Genomic DNA, 20,648 nt, shown 5'->3' on the forward strand with positions numbered 1-20,648 from the left:
CTCGTGGCATATGGCGTCGGAGGGCGAGGGCGCAAAGGGTCGCTCCCCGGATCGCTGGAGCGCTTCTAGAGGGGATGCGGGGGTTTTACTACCTGATTCGCCCTTGATGGGTGACAGTTTAGTGACCGATGAATGTCCCGGTCGTTCCTCCGGCGTGGCGTTTTTTTCCCGCCATAAACGCCATCCCCCGCTCCTCGCCTCCGCCATCTTGGCCGGCCACGCGGCTCGGACGGCTTCTTCGTGGGCCGCCCTTGAGGTTGGAGACATTAATGCCATGAACGCCCTTAATTTGGGCGACGGCACAAGCGGCTAAAGTTAAGCGCCGTTCTTCCCGCGCGGCTCCTTCGCGGAGTTTCGCGCCGGACGCCATTTTGGATGCGCAGCATGTCTCTCCCCCGCTATTGCGAGCGCCGGTTGAGAGTGCGTCTAGGGCTGTTGCCCAGGCTGCGGAAGTGCACAGTCTGGGGGGTTTCTCCCCCGAGTTTGTTTTGCTGCTGCATCAGGCTTTCCTCATGCAAAACGCTGCCCCTGCTCCCTCTTCTGATAAAGAGGTTGAGGTTCCCAGAGGTAAACGCCCTCGGGTTGATTTCCAGGCCTTGGAGGACTTTGTCTCCTCCGATGTAGATGAGGGCAGCGTGTCTGAGGTCTCCCAACAGTCCTTTGCGGATTCCTTGGAGGAGATAGATCCCCGCTCGGATGGAGCGGATGACCCCTCTGCAGCGCGGCTTTTTAGCCCAGAGGATTTGCCCAACCTGTTTTTACAGGCCATGGACACTTTGAAGATTTCCTCTCCGGAGGACGTCTCTCCCTCAGCCCCTGTTGGCTCTGCCATTATGCTGGGGACGAAGCGCCCGCCTAGATCCTTCCACGTGCATGATGCCATGCACACCTTAATTGTGGCTCAATGGGATGTCCCGGAAACGAGCCTTAAAGTGGCTAGGGCTATGTCCCGCCTCTATCCTTTGGCTGTGAGTGAACGTGAGGCCTATCTGTGGCCTACCGTGGATTCTTTAATCACTGCGGTGACTAAGAAAACGGCGTTGCCGGTGGAAGGTGGCACGGCCCTAAAGGACGCCCAAGACAGAAGATTGGAGGCGGCCTTAAGGTCGTCCTTTGAGGCAGCTGCTTTAAGTTTGCAGGCCTCAGTTTGCGGCTCCTAGGTGGCCAGGGCGTGCCTGACTATGGTGCAGCGGGCTTCCCCCTCGGATCTTTCCTTGAGGGCTGATTGGCCGGCCCTGGAATCGGGCTTAGCCTATTTGGCAGACTTGCTGTATGATGTCTTGAGAGCCTCAGCTAAAGGCATGGCTCAGACAGTCTCTGCGCGGCGGTGGCTTTGGCTGAAACATTGGTCTGCTGACCACGCCTCTAAATCCCGCCTGGCTAGATTGCCTTTTAAAGGCAAGCTGCTCTTTGCGGTCGAGCTGGACAAAATCGTGTCCGATCTCGGCACGTCTAAGGGCAAGAAATTACCAGAGGTCAGGGCTCGGGCTAGTACTCGTCCCGGTACCTCCAGAGGACGGTTGCTGGAAGCCCGTCGGTACCGCCCGGGCAAGTCGGGTTCCTCTGCCCCCTCTTCCTTCAAGAGGAATTTCTCCCCCAAGCAGCATTCCTTTCGCAGAGACCGCCGTCCCGGAGGTGCTCCCTCCGGTCCTCCCCCAGGGTCTCGTACCCAATGACGGGGCCTTGGTCCACGCCCCAGTGCAGATTGGAGGACGGCTGTCCTCGTTTCTGGGCGAGTGGACCACTATAACTTCAGACGCGTGGGTGCTGGAAGTCATCAGAGACGGCTACAAGCTAGAGTTCTGCCAACCCTTAAGAGACGGGTTTGTACTCTCTCCCTGCAAGTCTCCGGTCAAGCTGTGGCAGTGCAGCAGACCTTGGACAACCTGATCCGCCTGGGTGCGGTCGTTCCGGTGCCAAAAAATCAGATTGGCAAGGGACGTTACTCCATTTACTTTGTGGTTCCAAAGAAAGGAGGTTCTGTCCGGCCTATCCTCGACCTCAAAGGGGTCAATCGGGCCTGGAAAGTGAGGCACTTTCGCATGGAGACTCTCCGCTCTGTTATAGCGGCAGTGAAGGCAGGAGAGTTCTTGGCTTCCTTGGACATCAAGGAAGCGTACCTGCATATTCCCATCTGGCCTCCTCTCCAACGCTTTCTGCGTTTTACAGTCCTGAGACGACACTTCCAGTTCAGAGCCCTCCCTTTCGGGTTGGCTACTGCTCCGCGGACCTTTTCCAAAGTAATGGGGGTCATAGCGGCCTTCCTGCTAAAGGAAGGAGTACAAGTCCATCCTTATCTGGACGACTGGTTGATCCGAGCCCCCTCTTATGCAGAGTGCGGCAAAGCTATGGACCGGGTAGTTGCTCTTGTGAGCTCCCTGGGATGGATCATCAACTGGAAGAAGAGCCAGCTGCGCCCGACTCAGTCCCTGGAGTATCTGGGAGTTCGATTCGACACCCAAGTGGGCAGAGTGTTCCTGCCAGACAATCGGATTGTCAAGCTTCAGGCTCAGGTGGACTAGTTCCTAGTAGCCTCTCCTATTCGGGCTTGGGACTACGTGCAGCTGTTGGGCTCTATGACGGCCACGATGGAAGTAGTGCCCTGGGCCAGGGCTCATATGAGACCACTACAGCTATCTCTGCTGCTGCGCTGGACTCCGATGTCGGAGGATTATGCTGTGCGCCTTCCCGTGGACCCAGCAGTGCGCAAGGCGCTGAGCTGGTGGACGCAGACAGACAAGTTGTCTGCAGGATTGCCTCTGGTGACCCCGGAGTGGATTGTCGTCACGACAGACGCCTCTTTGATGGGCTGGGGAGCCCACTGCTTGGGAAGGACAGCGCAGGGGCTCTAGTCTCTTGCAGAGGCAAGTGGTCTATCAACCTCCTGGAACTCAGAGCCATTCGGTTGGTGTTATTGGAGTTCATCCCGGTACTGGTGTTGTAGCCTGTACGGGTCCTGTCGGACAATGCCACGGCTGTGGCCTATATCAACCGCCAGGGAGGTACCAAGAGCGCCCCTCTAGTCTTTGCCAGTGGGCGGAAGCGAACCTGGAGCAGCTTTCAGCGGCCCACATTGCCGGAGTCATGAATGTCAAGGCGGACTTTCTCAGTCGCCATACCTTGGAGCCCGGAGAGTGGCAACTATCTGCTCAGGCGTTCTTGGACATCACGAAGCGCTGGGGCCAGCCGAGCCTAGATCTGATGGCGTCATCGGCCAATTGCCAAGTGCCGCGCTTTTTCAGCAGAGGACGGGACCCTCGATCCCTGGGAGTAGATGCTCTTCTCCAACAGTGGCCGACACAAGAGCTCCTCTATGTGTTCCCGCCCTGGCCCATGTTGGGCAGGGTGCTAGACCGGGTGGCAAAGCATCCCGGCAGGGTAATCCTGGTGGGTCCGGATTGGCCCAGACGTCCCTGGTATGCGGACTTGATCAGGCTCTCAGTCGACGATCCTCTGCGGCTGTCAGTGGAGCAGGGCCGGTTACATCAGGGTCCCGTGGTGATGGAGGATCCCTCTCCCTTTGGTCTTACGGCCTGGCTATTGAGCGGCAGCGTCTGAGGAAGAAGGGCTTCTCAGACAAGGTCATCGCCACTATGCTGAGAGCGAGGAAACGCTCTACTTCTACTGCTTACGCCAGGGTTTGGCGTATCTTTGCAGCATGGTGTGAAGCAGGCTCACTTTCTCCCTTCACTGCTCCAATTTCTTCAGTGTTGGCGTTCCTGCAAGAAGGTCTGGAGAAAGGCCTGTCGCTCAGTTCCCTTAAAGTCCAGGTAGCGGCTCTGGCTTGCTTCAGGGGCCGCCTGAAGGGTGCTTCCCTGGCTTCGCAGCCAGATGTGGTGCGCTTTCTCAAGGGAGTTAATCACCTGCGCCCTCCTCTGCACTCAGTGGTGCCTGCGTGGAATCTCAACCTGGTGCTAAGAGCATTGCAGAAGCCGCCTTTTGAACCCTTGTCGAGGGCATCTCTGAAAGACCTGACGTTGAAAGCAGTCTTTTTGGTGGCTATCACTTCAGCCAGAAGAGTTTCCGAGCTCCAGGCGCTCTCATGTCGAGAGCCTTTTCTGCAGTTCACTGAGGCAGGAGTGACTATTCGCACAGTGCCTTCCTTCCTGCCCAAGATTGTTTCTCGCTTCCATGTGAATCAGCAGCTCTGTCTCCCTTCCTTTCGTAGGGAGGACTACCCAGAGGAGTACTCTGCTCTTAATTATCTGGATGTGAGACGAGTCATCTTCAGATACTTGGAAGTGACCAATGATTTCCGGAAATCGGATCATCTGTTTGTCCTGTTTGCAGGTCCTCGTAAGGGTCTGCAGGCTGCTAAGCCTACAGTGGCAAGATGGGTCAAGGAAGCCATTGCAGCGGCTTATGTGGCCGCGGGGAAGGTGCCGCCTATCCAGCTGAAGGCTCACTCCACGAGAGCTCAGGCGGCCTCGATGGCAGAGGCCGGATCCGTTTCCTTGGAAGAGATATGCAAGGCGGCAACTTGGGCTTCGGCTCATACATTCTCCAAGCATTACCGTTTGACTGTGGCTGCACGGGCGGAGGCCCGGTTTGGAGCTTCAGTGTTGAGGTCAGGGATTTCAATGTCCCGCCCTGGGTGAGTACTGCTTCGGTACATCCCACCAGTCTATGGATTGATCAGCTTGATGATATGGAAGGTAAAATTATGTATAATCATACCTGATAATTTTCTTTCCATTAATCATAGCTGATCAATCCATAGCCCCTCCCAGATATCTGTTCTGTTTTTATTCTGGTTGCATTTCAGGTTCAAGTTTAGTCTTCAGTTATTTCAGAAAGACTTCGTGTTCAAGTTCTTTCACTTGGATTCTTCAAGAGTTGAGACGAGTTTGTGTTACAGTGAGCTGCTGCATTCCTCTCCCCTCCGTTTTACGGGGCTGGATTGAGACATAAATTCTGCCGGCACTCCCTCCCGCTTCGTGCGGCTGTAGGGCAGCTTTGTACCCCTCCCGCTTCGGCGGTGTTAGGGTCAGTCAGCTCCTCCCGCGGTTGCAGGATAAGCCAGATCCCCCCGCATCGGTGGGTGTGGTGTCCCTCCCCCGCTCCGCGGGGATGAGCTGGACGGATTCCCCTCCCCCACTTGTGTGGGGATGAGCTGGGTTAATTCCCCTCCCCCGTTTCGGCGGTGGTGAGCTGGGCAGAGTGTCCCTTCGTGGGTGTAATTCTCTAAGTGCTGAGTCCTGCGGATGGAGCTTTGATATCGACATACTGAGGAGTTTCCGGCAGCACATGACCACATATAGGGAGGCAAAAGTTTGCTCTCTATCTCCACCTGCTGGTAGATGGACACAACCCACCAGTCTATGGATTGATCAGCTATGATTAATGGAAAGAAAATTATCAGGTATGATTATACATAATTTTACCATAGTAAAAAAGGCCCGTTTCTTAACGCAATGAAATGGGCACTAGCAATGTAATGAGTTCCTGCCATTAATGTTTCCACGGTTGTATTCTGAATATAATTGTTGTTTACATGTGTAAGATTTCTTTATATACTCTGCTGCTCCCCAGTATCTCTCCACACTCGTCCTTCCCTACACCCCTTCCCGTGCACTCCGTTCCATGGATAAATCCTTATTATCTGTTCCCTTCTCCACTACTGCCAACTTCAGTCTTCGCTCCTTCTATCTCGCTGCACCCTACGCCTGGAATAGATTTCCTGAGCCCCTACGTCTTGCCCCATCCTTGACCATCTTTAAATCTAGATTGAAAGCCCACCTCTTTAACATTGCTTTTGACTTGTAACTACTCTCCTCCACCTACCCTCCTCTCCTCTTTCCTCTACACATTAATTAATTTGCTTGCTTTATTTTTTTTGTCTATTAGATTGTAAGCTCTTTGAGCAGGGACTGTCTTTCTTCTTTGTAGCGCTATAAAAATGCTAAATAGTAGTAGTAGTACAATGTGGCAAAAGTTTTCCTTGTTCAGGCCCTTCAATCAGTTTAACAATCACATCAGAAGAGCTCCTTACTCATGAGATGCAACATACAGTTGCCCATGTGAGAAACTGAGAGTGACAGTGTGTTTTACAGATGTGGAGGGGGATAATTGAACGCAAACGCCCATCTCCATGGGTGTCTATGTCCGAAAACGGGTATGTGAAGAGGCGGGACAGACCGTATTATCGAAAAAGATGGGCGTCCATCTTTCGTTTTGAAAATACGGTTTGGACGGACCAAATGCCATGGATTTGGACCCTTCTGAGATGGGTGTTGTTTAAACTCCCAGCTCAGAAACGTCCCAATCCAAGCCATTTGGCTGTGGGAGGGACAAATGTACAACACTACTATAGCTCTTAGGGGTGAAGGGGGCAACTACATGTGGGTACAGTGGGTTTTAGAGGCCTCCCATTTACCACCACAAGTGTTACAGGTGGGGGGGTGGGATGGGCCTGGGTCTGCCTGCCTGAAGTGCACTGCAGTACCCACTAAAAGTGCTCCAGGGACAGGACTTGTTGCTGGTGTATAACCTTGGCACAGCAGTTGACACCTGAAGACTAATCTCGCTGAAAACGTCCTTTATTTGTATAAGCACCTTTACTCACAGTTAACTGCAGATCAGAGGTTGTGCCCCACTGGCAACGAGTCTCGCTGGTACTGAGATTAGCAGTAGGTCCAAGCTGGCAGAATGGTGTACAATGCCCTCTCTCAGCAACATTCAAGGTAAGAACTAAGTGCTGTAATGTGGCTAACACATGAAAGGGATCTAAAAGTGTCTTACACAAATGGCCACTACCTCATGGACTACCGGAAACAAAACAGGGCACACTCTGACCCAGTAAGCAGAGGGAAAAGCACCATGGGAGTAGAACCTACCAACTACCAACATTGTGAGCATTTAACACAAGCTAGTGGAATCACGGAGCCCACTACCCTACACCCACCACAATGCATTGCTGATGTGACTCTGCAGTGCCCTTAACAGAAAAGGTGTCACACTCACCCGAGACCCACATCAGAACCAGGGAAAGGCTGTCAGAGGATAGATCACATTCTGCTGTCATGGAGGTGGGTACGGCATTTGAGGCTGGCATACAGGCTGGGGAAAAAAGTTTGTAATGTGGGTTTTTGTTGGTGGGCGGGGGTTAGTGACCACTGGGGGAGCCAAGGGAGGTCATCCCCGATTCCCTCTGGTGGTCATCTGGTCAGTTGGGGCACTTTTTTGGGACTTGGACATGAAAAAAAAAGGGTCCAAATAAAGCGGACCAAATTCTCGTCAAAAACGCCCTTCTTGTTTCAATTATCAGCGAAAGACGCCCATCTCTCCTCGGCCGATAACCACGCCCTAGCCCCGCCTTCGCCACGCCTCAACACGCCCCAGTGATCTTTGTTCGTCTCCGTGACGGACTGCAGTTGAGGACACCAAAAATCGGGTTTTGATTATACCGATATGGGCGCCCACGGGAAACGAATGCCCATCTCCCGATTTGGGTCGAAATATGGGCGTCTTTCTCTTTCGAAAATAAGCTGGACAGTGTAAGAGAGAGATACACAGAGTGATTGAGAGTGTGTGTGTGTGATGTCTGTGTGTGTGTATGTGTGTAAGTGACAAAGTGATTAAATGTTTGTCTTCCGTTCTGTGCACTTGCCTCCACTGATGTTCGTACCTCCCTGTATAAGATTGTTTGTTAGAGATTCAATCCACTCCACTTCCCTCCTCCAAGTTCCGTTCTGTCTGATTAGTTATTCGTTCCTTTGATGTCACGTTTGTTTGCTTGGCAACTATGCAGCATTTCGTTTCCTCGATGTGAGGGCAGGGACAGTGAGAGCCAATGAAACGCTGAACTACAGACTTACGAACCCTACAGTGCCACAGAGTCAGCTTCAGAATGTTGGAGGTGCTTTTTATTATATAGGATAGGTGCCTAAGTGCCTGTATAAAATGAGATCCTGTAACTATTTCCAAGAGTTGCACAAATGCTATGGCAAAAATGTATAACTGCTTTGAGGCAGGTGCTGCCAGGTATGTATACAGTCTTGTTTGTACGTAGGTATTTTATAAAGTACATGCATAAGAGCACAGAGAAAAGCAGAACCAAAGATTGGGAACAAGATCATTGGAATAATAAAATCACCAGACTACAAAGGTAAGAAAAAAATGATTGTATTTTCAGTTTAGTGATTGAATTATGTCGGTGTTGAGAATTTACATCTGTCAGCTTTGTTTTGCTCTGTACAGGAGGACATGCATTTATTTCTGTTTCTCTGGTGTTGCATGACATACAGAGTCCTGTATCTCTACTTTCAGTTTTTGTCTGCATGTTTTTTGCAGTTCCGTATTTTATATCAGGTGAGAGTCGTATTCTGCACAAAAACTGGTCACCAATTTTCATTTTTGAAGCGGGGGGATCATGTTTTCAAAGCTTTAGTCATGTACCTTTGGGAGTTTCTCTGTAAGCCCATATGAGCAGAGCTGGGCTGAGCTCCTAACTTTAAATGGCCAAAATATGAGCATGGCAGGGACAAGGTTAGATCAGGGGAAGCAAGTTAGGCACTTGGAGGAGTAATTGTATATAAACCTTTTTCCACACAAGCATATGTATTACTAAATGGGTCCAGGTGTAGGTTCTCCCAGGAGTGGCATTTTGAGTGATATGCATGTACTTTATAAAATACCTATGTACAAACATAAGACTGTATATGTACCTGGCAGCACCTGCCTCAGAGCAGTTATAAATTTTTGCCAGAGCATTTGTACACCTCTTGGGGAATAGTTAAGGCACATAGGCCCCTTTTAACCCATAAACGCCTTCCCCTTTTATCTGCTCTCAGTTCCACAAGCATGTTTAAGATCTGCCATCAGCAAAGGACCTGCATCTCAAGATCAATTCCAACTCTCTTGAACTCACTGCTACTTTAACATTAGAGTAGCATTGAATTTTAGACCCCATAATATTGAAAATGTAGCTTTTTTTTAATTACTTTTTGACCATAAAATGGAATGCTGGCTAATTCTGCATTCTTTCAAACTGCCCTTCAGCCTTTACAGTTGAATTTCTGAATTACTTATGTTTTATGTGCCTTAGTTAATATGTATGTGCTGATGTGTTGTAGCATATTTGTTGGGAAAGTGTGGAATAAAATTAAGTGATGTTAAAATTTGACCTCTTAGTTACTGATAACCAAGATGCAGTGAGAGAGAGATAGTGTAAGAGAGAGCTCTGCTAAATGTGCAACAGTTACCTAGCTTTCATTTATACAACAGAATGTTTCTTTTAGGTAGTGTCCAAGTATATTGAAGATCCAGTACTATTTCATCGCGATGATGTGGGAATGGTGAAATTTGACATTCGTTACATTGTACTTCTGCGATCAGTAAAACCACTAAAGCTGTATGCTTATGATGTATTTTGGCTTCGATTCTCAAATAGGTAATGTCCATGGTGCTATTTTCTTTGGGGTATAGCATGCATAGGTTGAAACCAGTGTGGTGGTCCAATAAGCATAAATTTTTCTCTCTTGCTTGATTCCTAGGCCATTTGCGCTGGATAAGTTGGATGATTATGAAAAACATTTTACAGTTATGAACTATGCTCAGAATGTGGAGCTAAAACAGGTAAAAAAAAAAAAAAAGAACTGACACCCAGATGCATTTCTGAAAAAATGATTTTTTTTTTTTTAGCCTCTGGAACTAAAGCCTAAACTGTAAACATGGAACAAGAAAGTATTGACAACCATTTTTAAGTGTAGGCAAACCATTGAGGTATTAAAGCAATTTAAAATGGCCTTAGGCCCAATTAATAGAAAAGCAGCTAGGCAAGGCTGGATTATAGAAGCAAATTTGTACAACTTGTTCCTCGGCCATGCTGTATCAAGTCATTGAGGGAAGACTTACATCTGCAGCATTTGAATAAAATACTATTATAAGATCCAATAGACTCTGATTACATCTTATCTTTCATATTTACTACTGATTAATTGTTATTTATATCCTACTTCAATACCCATCAGTGTTTAACTGTTATTTTTCTTATTCTGCTAAATCTGAAAAATTGTACTTCTTGCATTGTAACTTACTACAATATTTTTGTAAGCCACTTTGAGCCTGCTATCAGTGGGAAAAGGTGGGTTACAAATGTGATAAAATAAAAATATGTACGGCTTCAAAAGAGAAGCAAAATCCAGACACTTACACAGGAAATTACAAATTCCAGAACCTCCCTGAAGGGAATTTATTTTCCTATGTTGAATCCTAGTACATTTATACACTGTGTCCGGGGAAAAAAGTCAGCCTCCTAAACATTTTACAATAACAACCTTGAACCTGCACCGAATTAATTTAAAATTTTACTTGCACAAAAAGATATCTATTACGAATCCCTCTTCCTGTTTAAGAGATTTTTAATTTTTTTATTTTTACAATCTACTGTCACAAATTTGTTTCCAACATAACTTAATTATTCACTGATGTCATCTGTGATGTCATTGCACCTTGATAAACAAAAAAGATGTTAAAAGATAATTTTAATTAAAATAATCAGTTGAGAAAGGATACAGCACTAAAAGATTAATGGCTGAATATATGAGAAAAACTGGACTCTTTCTTCTATGAAACACCTGCTCACCCGATTGATTCGACTAGGTCTGCAGACCCCAAACCCGGCAGTAGTCGATGTTGCACTACAAGCACCGATGAGAACGCTAAATTTGTCAAAGAGCTGGCGTTGTCAAGATAATGCACCAGATCGTAAGAAAAACCAGCATTGAAAAGTCATCTGTTTATGACAATCATCTTTCATGATTTGAAGCTCAAATGCTTTAAAAAAAAAAAAAAAACGAGCTCAGGACCTGACCGAGGACACAACAAACGTCTCGTCTGTGCGACGCAGTTGCTCAGGAGATACCCTGAACACTCCTTTATTCATATGATTCACTAATGAAAAACAGTTCATTGCTCCTCCACCTGTCAGTCTTCAGAATAATTGCCTGTAGGCCAAGGCTGGAACCTGAAATAAAACAACTCCCAGCTGACAGGCTTCTGCATAAACGTTAAAGTTTTCAAGTCAGTAATGGTATCTGTTGGAAAGTCATCACTTGGGTGTCAAATAAACAAGAAAAAATAACCATTATATAGAAAAAAACCCATACACTATTCAAAATAAAAATTAAATGAAATGGTACTCGGAAACAAATTGTGATACCTCGTGACTAACAACACCACCTGGCCCTGGCGATCATTAGTTTAGTCATCGCACCATATAACCCTACTAGAAAAACAGTCCAAAGTTCAAACTTATCAGTAGCAGATGAAGCAGACTGCAGAAGATTACTGGTAGGAAGGTGCTAGCTTGCCAGACCAAAGTGTTCAAATAATAATCCAGGGCACAGAAATTGCAGTTATTGTTCAAATTCAATTCAAACCATCACATTCTCCTCCACTCCTCAACATGATCATGTTTTGTAAAAACGCCTCATCAGGCGGATGGATCCAAATTTACAAAATCTACCAAAAAAAAAATTTTCCAAAGCTAAAATATTTAAAGCTCAAAATTAAATTAAAAAACCCCAAACTCTCAGAACCTCATGACGACTCACAGACCGGGCTCATCAGCAAGCCCCACAAGGGTGCTAATCACTGGCTAAACCCATAAGTCCTATAAATATGACATCACTGACTATTTAGAAGTCACTGATTGAGTCTCAAGAAAGTAGATATTGTAATAATTTAACATCTTTACAATGTCAAACATTAAAATCTTTGTGCTGTGATCAATCTGTTAAAATTATGAGCTGATAAGGAGGTGGGATGATCTTATTAAATACTGATGACTATTTAAATGAAGCTTATCATCAATTAAATTATGCTAAGGTATATCTTCCTTCAGAATGCGACCCTACTGGTACTTTTCAAACACTGGTTCAACAAATGTTGGCTGTGTAAATAGTGAGGGTACTATATCTTATAAAGAATATAAATACTTGTTTAATCAATTTCCTCATGTACCATATATTTATTTTTTACCAAAGGTGCATAAATCCTGTACTGCTCCTCCATGTCAGCATATTGTAACTTGCCTTGGCTCTTTGAGCCCTTATCCCAGTATGTTGATTTTTATTGGCAGCTTCGTGTGAAAACTATTACATCATTTGTCTAGGACTCTGTGCACTTCTTCAGATGCTTGATGTTTTAATTACTGATGAAAGGGATACTCAAGTCGGTGCTTGTTACTTTAGATATCACTGAACTATACACCAGTATTCCTCAGTCACGTACTTTAGAGGTTATTGAGCAATACTTACTTAAAGGTACCATGTCTTTGGAAAAGATTTCTTTGCTCTATCATATGGCTGAATTTGGTGTTACAAAAAATTATTTTTAATTTGGACAGCAATTTTACTTACAGTTAAAGGTGTGGCCATGGGGGCTACTGTTGCCCCCTCGGTAGCTTGCCTGTATATGGCAGAATTTGAATAGCAATATGTATATTCTGTATGTTTTCCTAATGTGATGCTCTGGCAACGCTTTATTGACAACATTTTCTTCATATAGAAGGGGGATAGTTACATTGCTTTATTGATTATTTGTTACATTTGTATCTCACATTTTCCCACCTATTTGCAGGCTCAGTGTGGCTTACATAGTACAGTAGAGGCGATTGCCAAAATCACTGTGATTGCAATCTTATTTTTACAGTAATCTGATCATGTTCATTTTTTTGGATATTGATATCTATTATGAGGCAGGGATATTCCAAACATCAATTTATAGAAAGACTAAGAGGAACACAATGCTTCATTATCACAGCCATCATCTAAGGTCTCTAAGGAATAGTGTTCCCGATAGCACAGACTGATATTATGCTGCAAGGTTTCCAGGAATATGATTACCCATATCGTGAATTGAAAAAAGCCTATAAGAGAGCAAGAAATAATCATCGTGAATGGTTATTGAACTCTTGTCCTCGTGAGACTTCTGCCTCCCCAGTGTGCATTTTGCTATTTTCTCACAAGGTTCCCCTTATTAGTCAAGCCATATATAAACATTGGATAATTTTGGAGATACATCCTCAGTTTCAGTCTTTTCCTAAGATTGCTTATAAGCGTAATAGGAATTTGGGGGAGATTTCTTTTTTAAGTTTACCATTAATAATACTTTTGATGTTTCTATTCCGGGGCATTTCCCCCTGTGGTCAATGTGTTCGTTTATTGTATTCACTCTGACTGCTTTGTTTGTGAATATGCCTCATTCAGGCAAGCATTTTTTTCTTAAATGTTCTACTAATTGCAGCACTAAACAAGTGATGTATTTGTTCATTCCAGAAAATGTACATTGGCCACACTAAATGTGCCATTAAAAGTCGTATTGCTGAACATTTCATCTGCATTCGTACTGGCAGGTTGGAAGCCCCGTTAGTTGAGCATTGGTGTTCTGCATGCCACACTTTTACATTAAATTTATGGTACTTTTGTCATTTTTTACACCCAGGGGAGGCAATATCTCATGTCGGCTAATGTATCATGAGCAGAGATTGATCTTTTCTTGGAATACTGTTATCCTTTATGGTTAAATGTGGAAATTGAATGGCCTCTGGGTGATTGTGTATCTACCCAATCAATGACTTCTAAATAGTCTGTGATGTCATATTTAGAGAACTTATGGGTTTAGCCAGCGATTAGCACTTTTATGGGGCTTACTGATGTCTGGTCTGTGAGTCGTCATGAAGTTTTGAGAGTTTTGTTTTTTTAATTTAATTTTGAGCTTTAAATATTTTGGTTTTTGAAAATGGTTTTTTGTTTTTGTAGATTTTGCTAATTTTGGATCCATCCACCTGACAAATCATTTGTGCGAAACATGATCATGTGGAGAAGGAAAATGTGATGGTTTGAATTGAATTTGAACAATAACTGCAATTTTTGTGCCCTGGATTATTATTTGAACACTCATGTCTGGCGCACTAGCAACTCCCTTCCAGTGGTCTTCTGGAATGAGGCTAGATTTCCCTTCACTAAATCCGTGTTTAGCTTTTCAGTACTGATAGAATTGAAAAATGAATTTGCAGAACTGTTGTTAGTAATATGTAATTTATCTTTAAAATTAAGCATGGTACCGGAAGATTGGAGGGTAGCCAATTTAATGCCCATTTTTTTAAAAGGTTCCAGAGGTGATCCGGGAAATTATAGACCAGTGAGCCCGACATCGGTGATGGGCAAAATGGTAGAGACTATTATAAAGAACAAAATTACAGAGCATACAGTGGTGGAAATAAGTATTTGATCCCTTGCTGATTTTGTAAGTTTGCCCACTGACAAAGACATGAGCAGCCCATAATTGAAGGGTAGGTTATTGGTAACAGTGAGAGATAGCACATCACAAATTAAATCCAGAAAATCACATTGTGGAAAGTATATGAATTTATTTGCATTCTGCAGAGGGAAATAAGTATTTAATCCCTCTGGCAAACAAGACCTAATACTTGGTGGCAAAACCCTTGTTGGCAAGCACAGCGGTCAGACGTCTTCTGTAGTTGATGATGAGGTTTGCACACATGTCAGGAGGAATTTTGGTCCACTCCTCTTTGCAGATCATCTCTAAATCATTAAGATTTAGAGCTGGGCTGTCGCTTGGCAACTCGCAGCTTCAGCTCCCTCCATAAGTTTTCAATGGGATTAAGGTCTGGTGACTGGCTAGGCCACTCCATGACCCTAATGTGCTTCTTCCTGAGCCACTCCTTTGTTGCCTTGGCTGTATGTTTTGGGTCATTGTCGTGCTGGAAGACCCAGCCACGACCCATTTTTAAGGCCCTGGCGGAGGGAAGGAGGTTGTCACTCAGAATTGTACGGTACATGGCCCCATCCATTCTCCCATTGATGCGGTGAAGTAGTCCTGTGCCCTTAGCAGAGAAACACCCCCAAAACATAACATTTCCACCTCCATGCTTGACAGTGGGGACGGTGTTCTTTGGGTCATAGGCAGCATTTCTCTTCCTCCAAACACGGCGAGTTGAGTTCATGCCAAAGAGCTCAATTTTTGTCTCATCTGACCACAGCACCTTCTCCCAATCACTCTCGGCATCATCCAGGTGTTCACTGGCAAACTTCAGACGGGCCGTCACATGTGCCTTCCGGAGCAGGGGGACCTTGCGGGCACTGCAGGATTGCAATCCGTTATGTCGTAATGTGTTACCAATGGTTTTCGTGGTGACAGTGGTCCCAGCTGCCTTGAGATCATTGACAAGTTCCCCCCTTGTAGTTGTAGGCTGATTTCTAACCTTCCTCATGATCAAGGATACCCCACGAGGTGAGATTTTGCGTGGAGCCCCAGATCTTTGTCGATTGACAGTCATTTTGTACTTCTTCCATTTTCTTACTATGGCACCAACAGTTGTCTCCTTCTCGCCCAGCGTCTTACTGATGGTTTTGTAGCCCATTCCAGCCTTGTGCAGGTGTATGATCTTGTCCCTGACATCCTTAGACAGCTCCTTGCTCTTGGCCATTTTGTAGAGGTTAGAGTCTGACTGATTCACTGAGTCTGTGGACAGGTGTCTTTCATACAGGTGACCATTGCCGACAGCTGTCTGTCATGCAGGTAACGAGTTGATTTGGAGCATCTACCTGGTCTGTAGGGGCCAGATCTCTTACTGGTTGGTGGGGGATCAAATACTTATTTCCCTCTGCAGAATGCAAATAAATTCATATACTTTCCACAATGTGATTTTCCGGATTTAATTTGTGATGTGCTATCTCTCACTGTTACCAATAACCTACCCTTCAATTATGGGCTGCTCATGTCTTTGTCAGTGGGCAAACTTACAAAATCAGCAAGGGATCAAATACTTATTTCCACCACTGTATTCAAAAACGTGAATTAATGAAACAAAGCCAGCATGGATTCTTCCCTTGGTTCATTAATCTCATCCCATGGCTTTTCCTACCATCTCTATGCTGATGACTCCCAAATCTACCTTTCTACCCCTGATATCTTACCTTGCATCCAAACCAAAGTTTCAGCATGCTTGTCTGACATTGCTGCCTGGATGTCTCAACGCCACCTGAAATTAAACATGACCAAAACCAAGGTTCTCATTTTTCCCCCAAAACCCACCTCCCCACTCCCCCGTTTTCTATTTCTGTTGATGGCTCTCTCATTCTCCCTGTCTCTTCAGCTCGTAACCTTGGGATCATCTTTGACTCCTCTCTCTCCTTCTCTACTCATATCCAGCAGATCGCCAAGACCTGTCATTTCTTTCTTTACAACATCCATAAAATCCGCCCCTTTCTTTTCGAGCACTCTACCAGAACCCTCATCCACACCCTTGTCACCTCTCATTTAGACTACTGCAATCTGCTTCTTGCTGGCCTCCCACTTAGTCACCTCTCCCCTCTCCAGTCGGTTCAAAACTCTGCTGCCCGTCTCGTCTTCCGCCAGGGTCGCTTTACTCATACTACCCCTCTCCTCAAGTCGCTTCACTGGCTCCCTATCCGCTTTCTCATCCTGTTCAAACTTCTTCTACTAACCTATAAATGTACTCACTCTGCTGCTCCCCAGTATCTTTCCACACTCGTCCTTCCCGTGCACTCCTTCCCGTGCACTCCGTTCCATGGATAAATCCTTCTTATCTGTTCCTTTCTCCACTACTGCCAACTCCAGACTTCGCTCCTTCTGTCTCGCTGCACCCTACGCCTGGAATAGACTTCCTGAGCCCCTACATCTTGCCCCATCCTTGACCATCTTTAAATCTAGATTGAAAGCCCACCTCTTTAACATTGCTTTTGACTTGTAACCACTTGTAATCACTCGCCTCCACCTACCCTCCTCTCCTCTTTCCTCTACACATTAATTGATTTGCTTGCTTTATTTTTTGTCTATTAGATTGTAAGCTCTTTGAGCAGGGACTGTCTTTCTTCTATGTTTGTGCAGCGCTGCGTACGCTTTGTAGCACTATAAAAATGTTAAATAGTAGTAGATTTAGTGAAGGGAAATCTTGCCTCGCTAAACTATTACATTTCTTTGAAGGGGTGAACAAACATGTGGATAAAGGTGAGCCGGTCGATATTGTATATCTGGATTTTCAAAAGGCATTTGACAAAGTACCTCATGGAAGACTCCAGAGAAAACTGGAGAGACATGGGATAGGAGGTAGTGTTCTACTGTGGATTAAAATCTGGTTAAAAGATAGAAAACAGAGAGTAGGGTTAAATGGTCAGTATTTTCAATGGAGAAGGGTAGACAGTGGGGGTTCCAAAGGGTCTGTGCTGGGACAGCTGCTTTTTAACATATTTATAAATGATCTAGAGATGGGAGTAACTAGTGAGGTAATTAAATTTGCTGACGACAATAAGTTATTCAAGTTGTTAAATAGCAAGTGAATTGTATTTCAAGAGGACCATGGGAGACTGGGCATCCAAATGGCAGATTGATGTTTAATGTGAGCAAGTGCAAAGTGACACATGTGGTAAAGAGGAACCCGAACTATAGCTACATGATGCAAGGTTCCACTTTAGGAGTCACCGATCAGGAAAGGGAATCTAGGTGTCATCGTTGATGATAAATTGAAACCCTCTGCTCTGTGTGCGGAGGCAGCTAAAAAAGCAAATAGAATGTTAGGTATTATTAGAAAAGGAATGGAAAACAAAAATGAGGATGTTATAGTGCCTGTGTATTGATCCATTGTGCGACTACACCTCGAATATTGTGTGCAATTCTGGTCACCGCATCTCAAAAAAAGATATGGTTGAATTAGAAAAGGTACAGAGATGGGCAACGAAAATGATAAAGGGGATGAGGACATGCTAAAGCAGCTAAGGCTCTTCAGCTTGGAGAAAAGATGGCAGAGAAGAGATGTGATAGAGGTCTATAAAATAAATGAGTGGAGTGGAACGGGTAGACATGAATCGCTTGTTTACTCTTTCCAAAAATACTAGGATTAGGGGGTACGCAATGAAGCTACAAAGTAGTAAATTTAAAACAAATTGGAGAAAATATTTCTTCATGCAACATGTAATTAAACTCTGGAATTCTTTGCCAGAGAATGTAGTAAAAGCAGTTAGCTTAATGGGGTTTAAAAAAAGGTTTGGCTAGCTTCCTAAAAGAAAAGTCCATAGACCATTATTAAAATGGACTTGGGGAAAATCCACTGTTTATTTCTAGGATAAGCAGCATAAAATGTATTGTACTGTTTTGGGATCTTGCCAGCTACTTGTAACCTGAATTAGCCACTGTTGGAAACAGGATGCTGGGCTTGATGGACCTTCGGTCTGTCCCATTATGGTAATACTTTACTTATGTTCTTATGGAGTCCACTTCATCTGCTACAGATAAGGTTGGTTTGTTTTTTTGGGGGGGGGTTCATGGTTTTAAGAACTTTGGACTGTTTTTCTGGTAGGGTTATATGGTGCAATGATTAAACTATTGATCACCATATTAACATATATTAACATATTCCATATCATCAAGCTGATCAATCCATAGACTGGTGGGTTGTGTCCATCTACCAGCAGGTGGAGATAGAGAGCAAACTTTTGCCTCCCTATATGTGGTCATGTGCTGCCGGAAACTCCTCAGTATGTTCTCTATCTCAGCAGGTGGTGGTCACACACAGCAGCAGCTCTGGCTAGGCCTCCAAGCCTAATCCTTAGGTTTTGTTGAGGCCTGGGGTTGAGGGCTCTTTGAGCAAGTGCAAACCTGGTGGTGCCAGGTCCCTCCTTTTCTCCCCCCTCCCGCTGGCTCCGTTTAAAAAAAAAAAAATTTTAAACGTCTTTAAAGGCGTTTAATTCGACGTTTCTTTAAACGTTCATTGCAGCTACTCACTGGGACACCAGTTCGTTACAGCTCGGAGCGGCAAGCAGGTAATTTACCTTTTTATAGCGGGCAGGGGGTTCCCCGATTCTTCTCCTCGTGGCATATGGCGTCGGAGGGCGAGGGCGCAAAGGGTCGCTCCCCGGATCGCTGGAGCGCTTCTAGAGGGGATGCGGGGGTTTTACAACCTGATTCGCCCTTGATGGGTGACAGTTTAGTGACCGATGAATGTCCCGGTCGTTCCTCCGGCGTGGCGGTTTTTTCCCGCCATAAACGCCCATCCCCCGCTCCTCGCCTCCGCCATCTTGGCCGGCCACGCGGCTCGGACGGCTTCTTCGTGGGCCGCCCTTGAGGTTGGAGACATTAATGCCATGAACGCCCTTAATTTGGGCGACGGCACAAGCGGCTAAAGTTAAGCGCCGTTCTTCCCGCGCGGCTCCTTCGCGGAGTTTCACGCCGGACGCCATTTTGGATGCGCAGCATGTCTCCCCCCCGCTATTGCGAGCGCCGGTTGAGAGTGCGTCTAGGGCTGTTGCCCAGGCTGCGGAAGTGCACAGTCTGGGGGGTTTCTCCCCCGAGTTTGTTTTGCTGCTGCATCAGGCTTTCCTCATGCAAAACGCTGCCCCTGCTCCCTCTTCTGATAAAGAGGTTGAGGTTCCCAGAGGTAAACGCCCTCGGGTTGATTTCCAGGCCTTGGAGGACTTTGTCTCCTCCGATGTAGATGAGGGCAGCGTGTCTGAGGTCTCCCAACGGTCCTTTGCGGATTCCTTGGAGGAGATAGATCCCCGCTCGGATGGATCGGATGATCCCTCTGCAGCGCGGCTTTTTAGCCCAGAGGATTTGCCCAACCTGTTTTTACAGGCCATGGACACTTTGAAGATTTCCTCTCCGGAGGACGTCTCTCCCTCAGCCCCTGTTGGCTCTGCCATTATGCTGGGGACGAAGCGCCCGCCTAGATCCTTCCACGTGCATGATGCCATGCACACCTTAATTGCGGCTCAATGGGATGTCCCGGAAACGAGCCTTAAAGTGGCTAGGGCTATGTCCCGCCTCTATCCTTTGGCTGTGAGTGAACGTGAGGCCTATCTGTGGCCTACCGTGGATTCTTTAATCACTGCGGTGACTAAGAAAACGGCGTTGCCGGTGGAAGGTGGCACGGCCCTAAAGGACGCCCAAGTCAGAAGATTGGAGGCGGCCTTAAGGTCGTCCTTTGAGGCAGCTGCTTTAAGTTTGCAGGCCTCAGTTTGCGGCTCCTATGTGGCCAGGGCGTGCCTGACTATGGTGCAGCGGGCTTCCCCCTCGGATCTTTCCTTGAGGGCTGATTGGCCGGCCCTGGAATCGGGCTTAGCCTATTTGGCAGACTTGCTGTATGATGTCTTGAGAGCCTCAGCTAAAGGCATGGCTCAGACAGTCTCTGCGCGGCGGTGGCTTTGGCTGAAACATTGGTCTGCTGACCACGCCTCTAAATCCCGCCTGGCTAGATTGCCTTTTAAAGGCAAGCTGCTCTTGGGGTCGAGCTGGACAAAATCGTGACTGATCTCGGCACGTCTAAGGGCAAGAAATTACCAGAGGTCAGGGCTCGGGCTAGTACTCGTCCCGGTACCTCCAGAGGACGGTTGCTGGAAGCCCGTCGGTACCGCCCGGGCAAGTCGGGTTCCTCTGCCCCCTCTTCCTTCAAGAGGAATTTCTCCCCCAAGCAGCATTCCTTTCGCAGAGACCGCCATCCCGGAGGTGCTCCCTCCGGTCCTCCCCCAGGGTCTCGTACCCAATGACGGGGCCTTGGTCCACGCCCCAGTGCAGATTGGAGGACGGCTGTCCTCGTTTCTGGGCGAGTGGACCACTATAACTTCAGACGCGTGGGTGCTGGAAGTCATCAGAGACGGCTACAAGCT

At 46.3% G+C, this 20,648-nt stretch overlaps 1 protein-coding gene across 1 annotated transcript in view; it reads left to right on the forward strand.

Moving 5' to 3' along the window:
• The window catches only part of TTLL12 (tubulin tyrosine ligase like 12), a 248,707-nt gene that overhangs the window by 152,299 nt on the left and 75,760 nt on the right, over positions 1-20,648 (forward strand). The window contains exons 10-11 of the mRNA XM_030213875.1: positions 9,240-9,391; positions 9,495-9,576. Coding sequence (XP_030069735.1) covers positions 9,240-9,391; positions 9,495-9,576 — 234 coding nt within the window. The remainder of the gene's footprint in view (positions 1-9,239; positions 9,392-9,494; positions 9,577-20,648) is intronic.

Source organism: Microcaecilia unicolor, chromosome 9, assembly GCF_901765095.1.
Source record: "Microcaecilia unicolor chromosome 9, aMicUni1.1, whole genome shotgun sequence".
Lineage (NCBI taxonomy): Eukaryota > Metazoa > Chordata > Amphibia > Gymnophiona > Siphonopidae > Microcaecilia > Microcaecilia unicolor.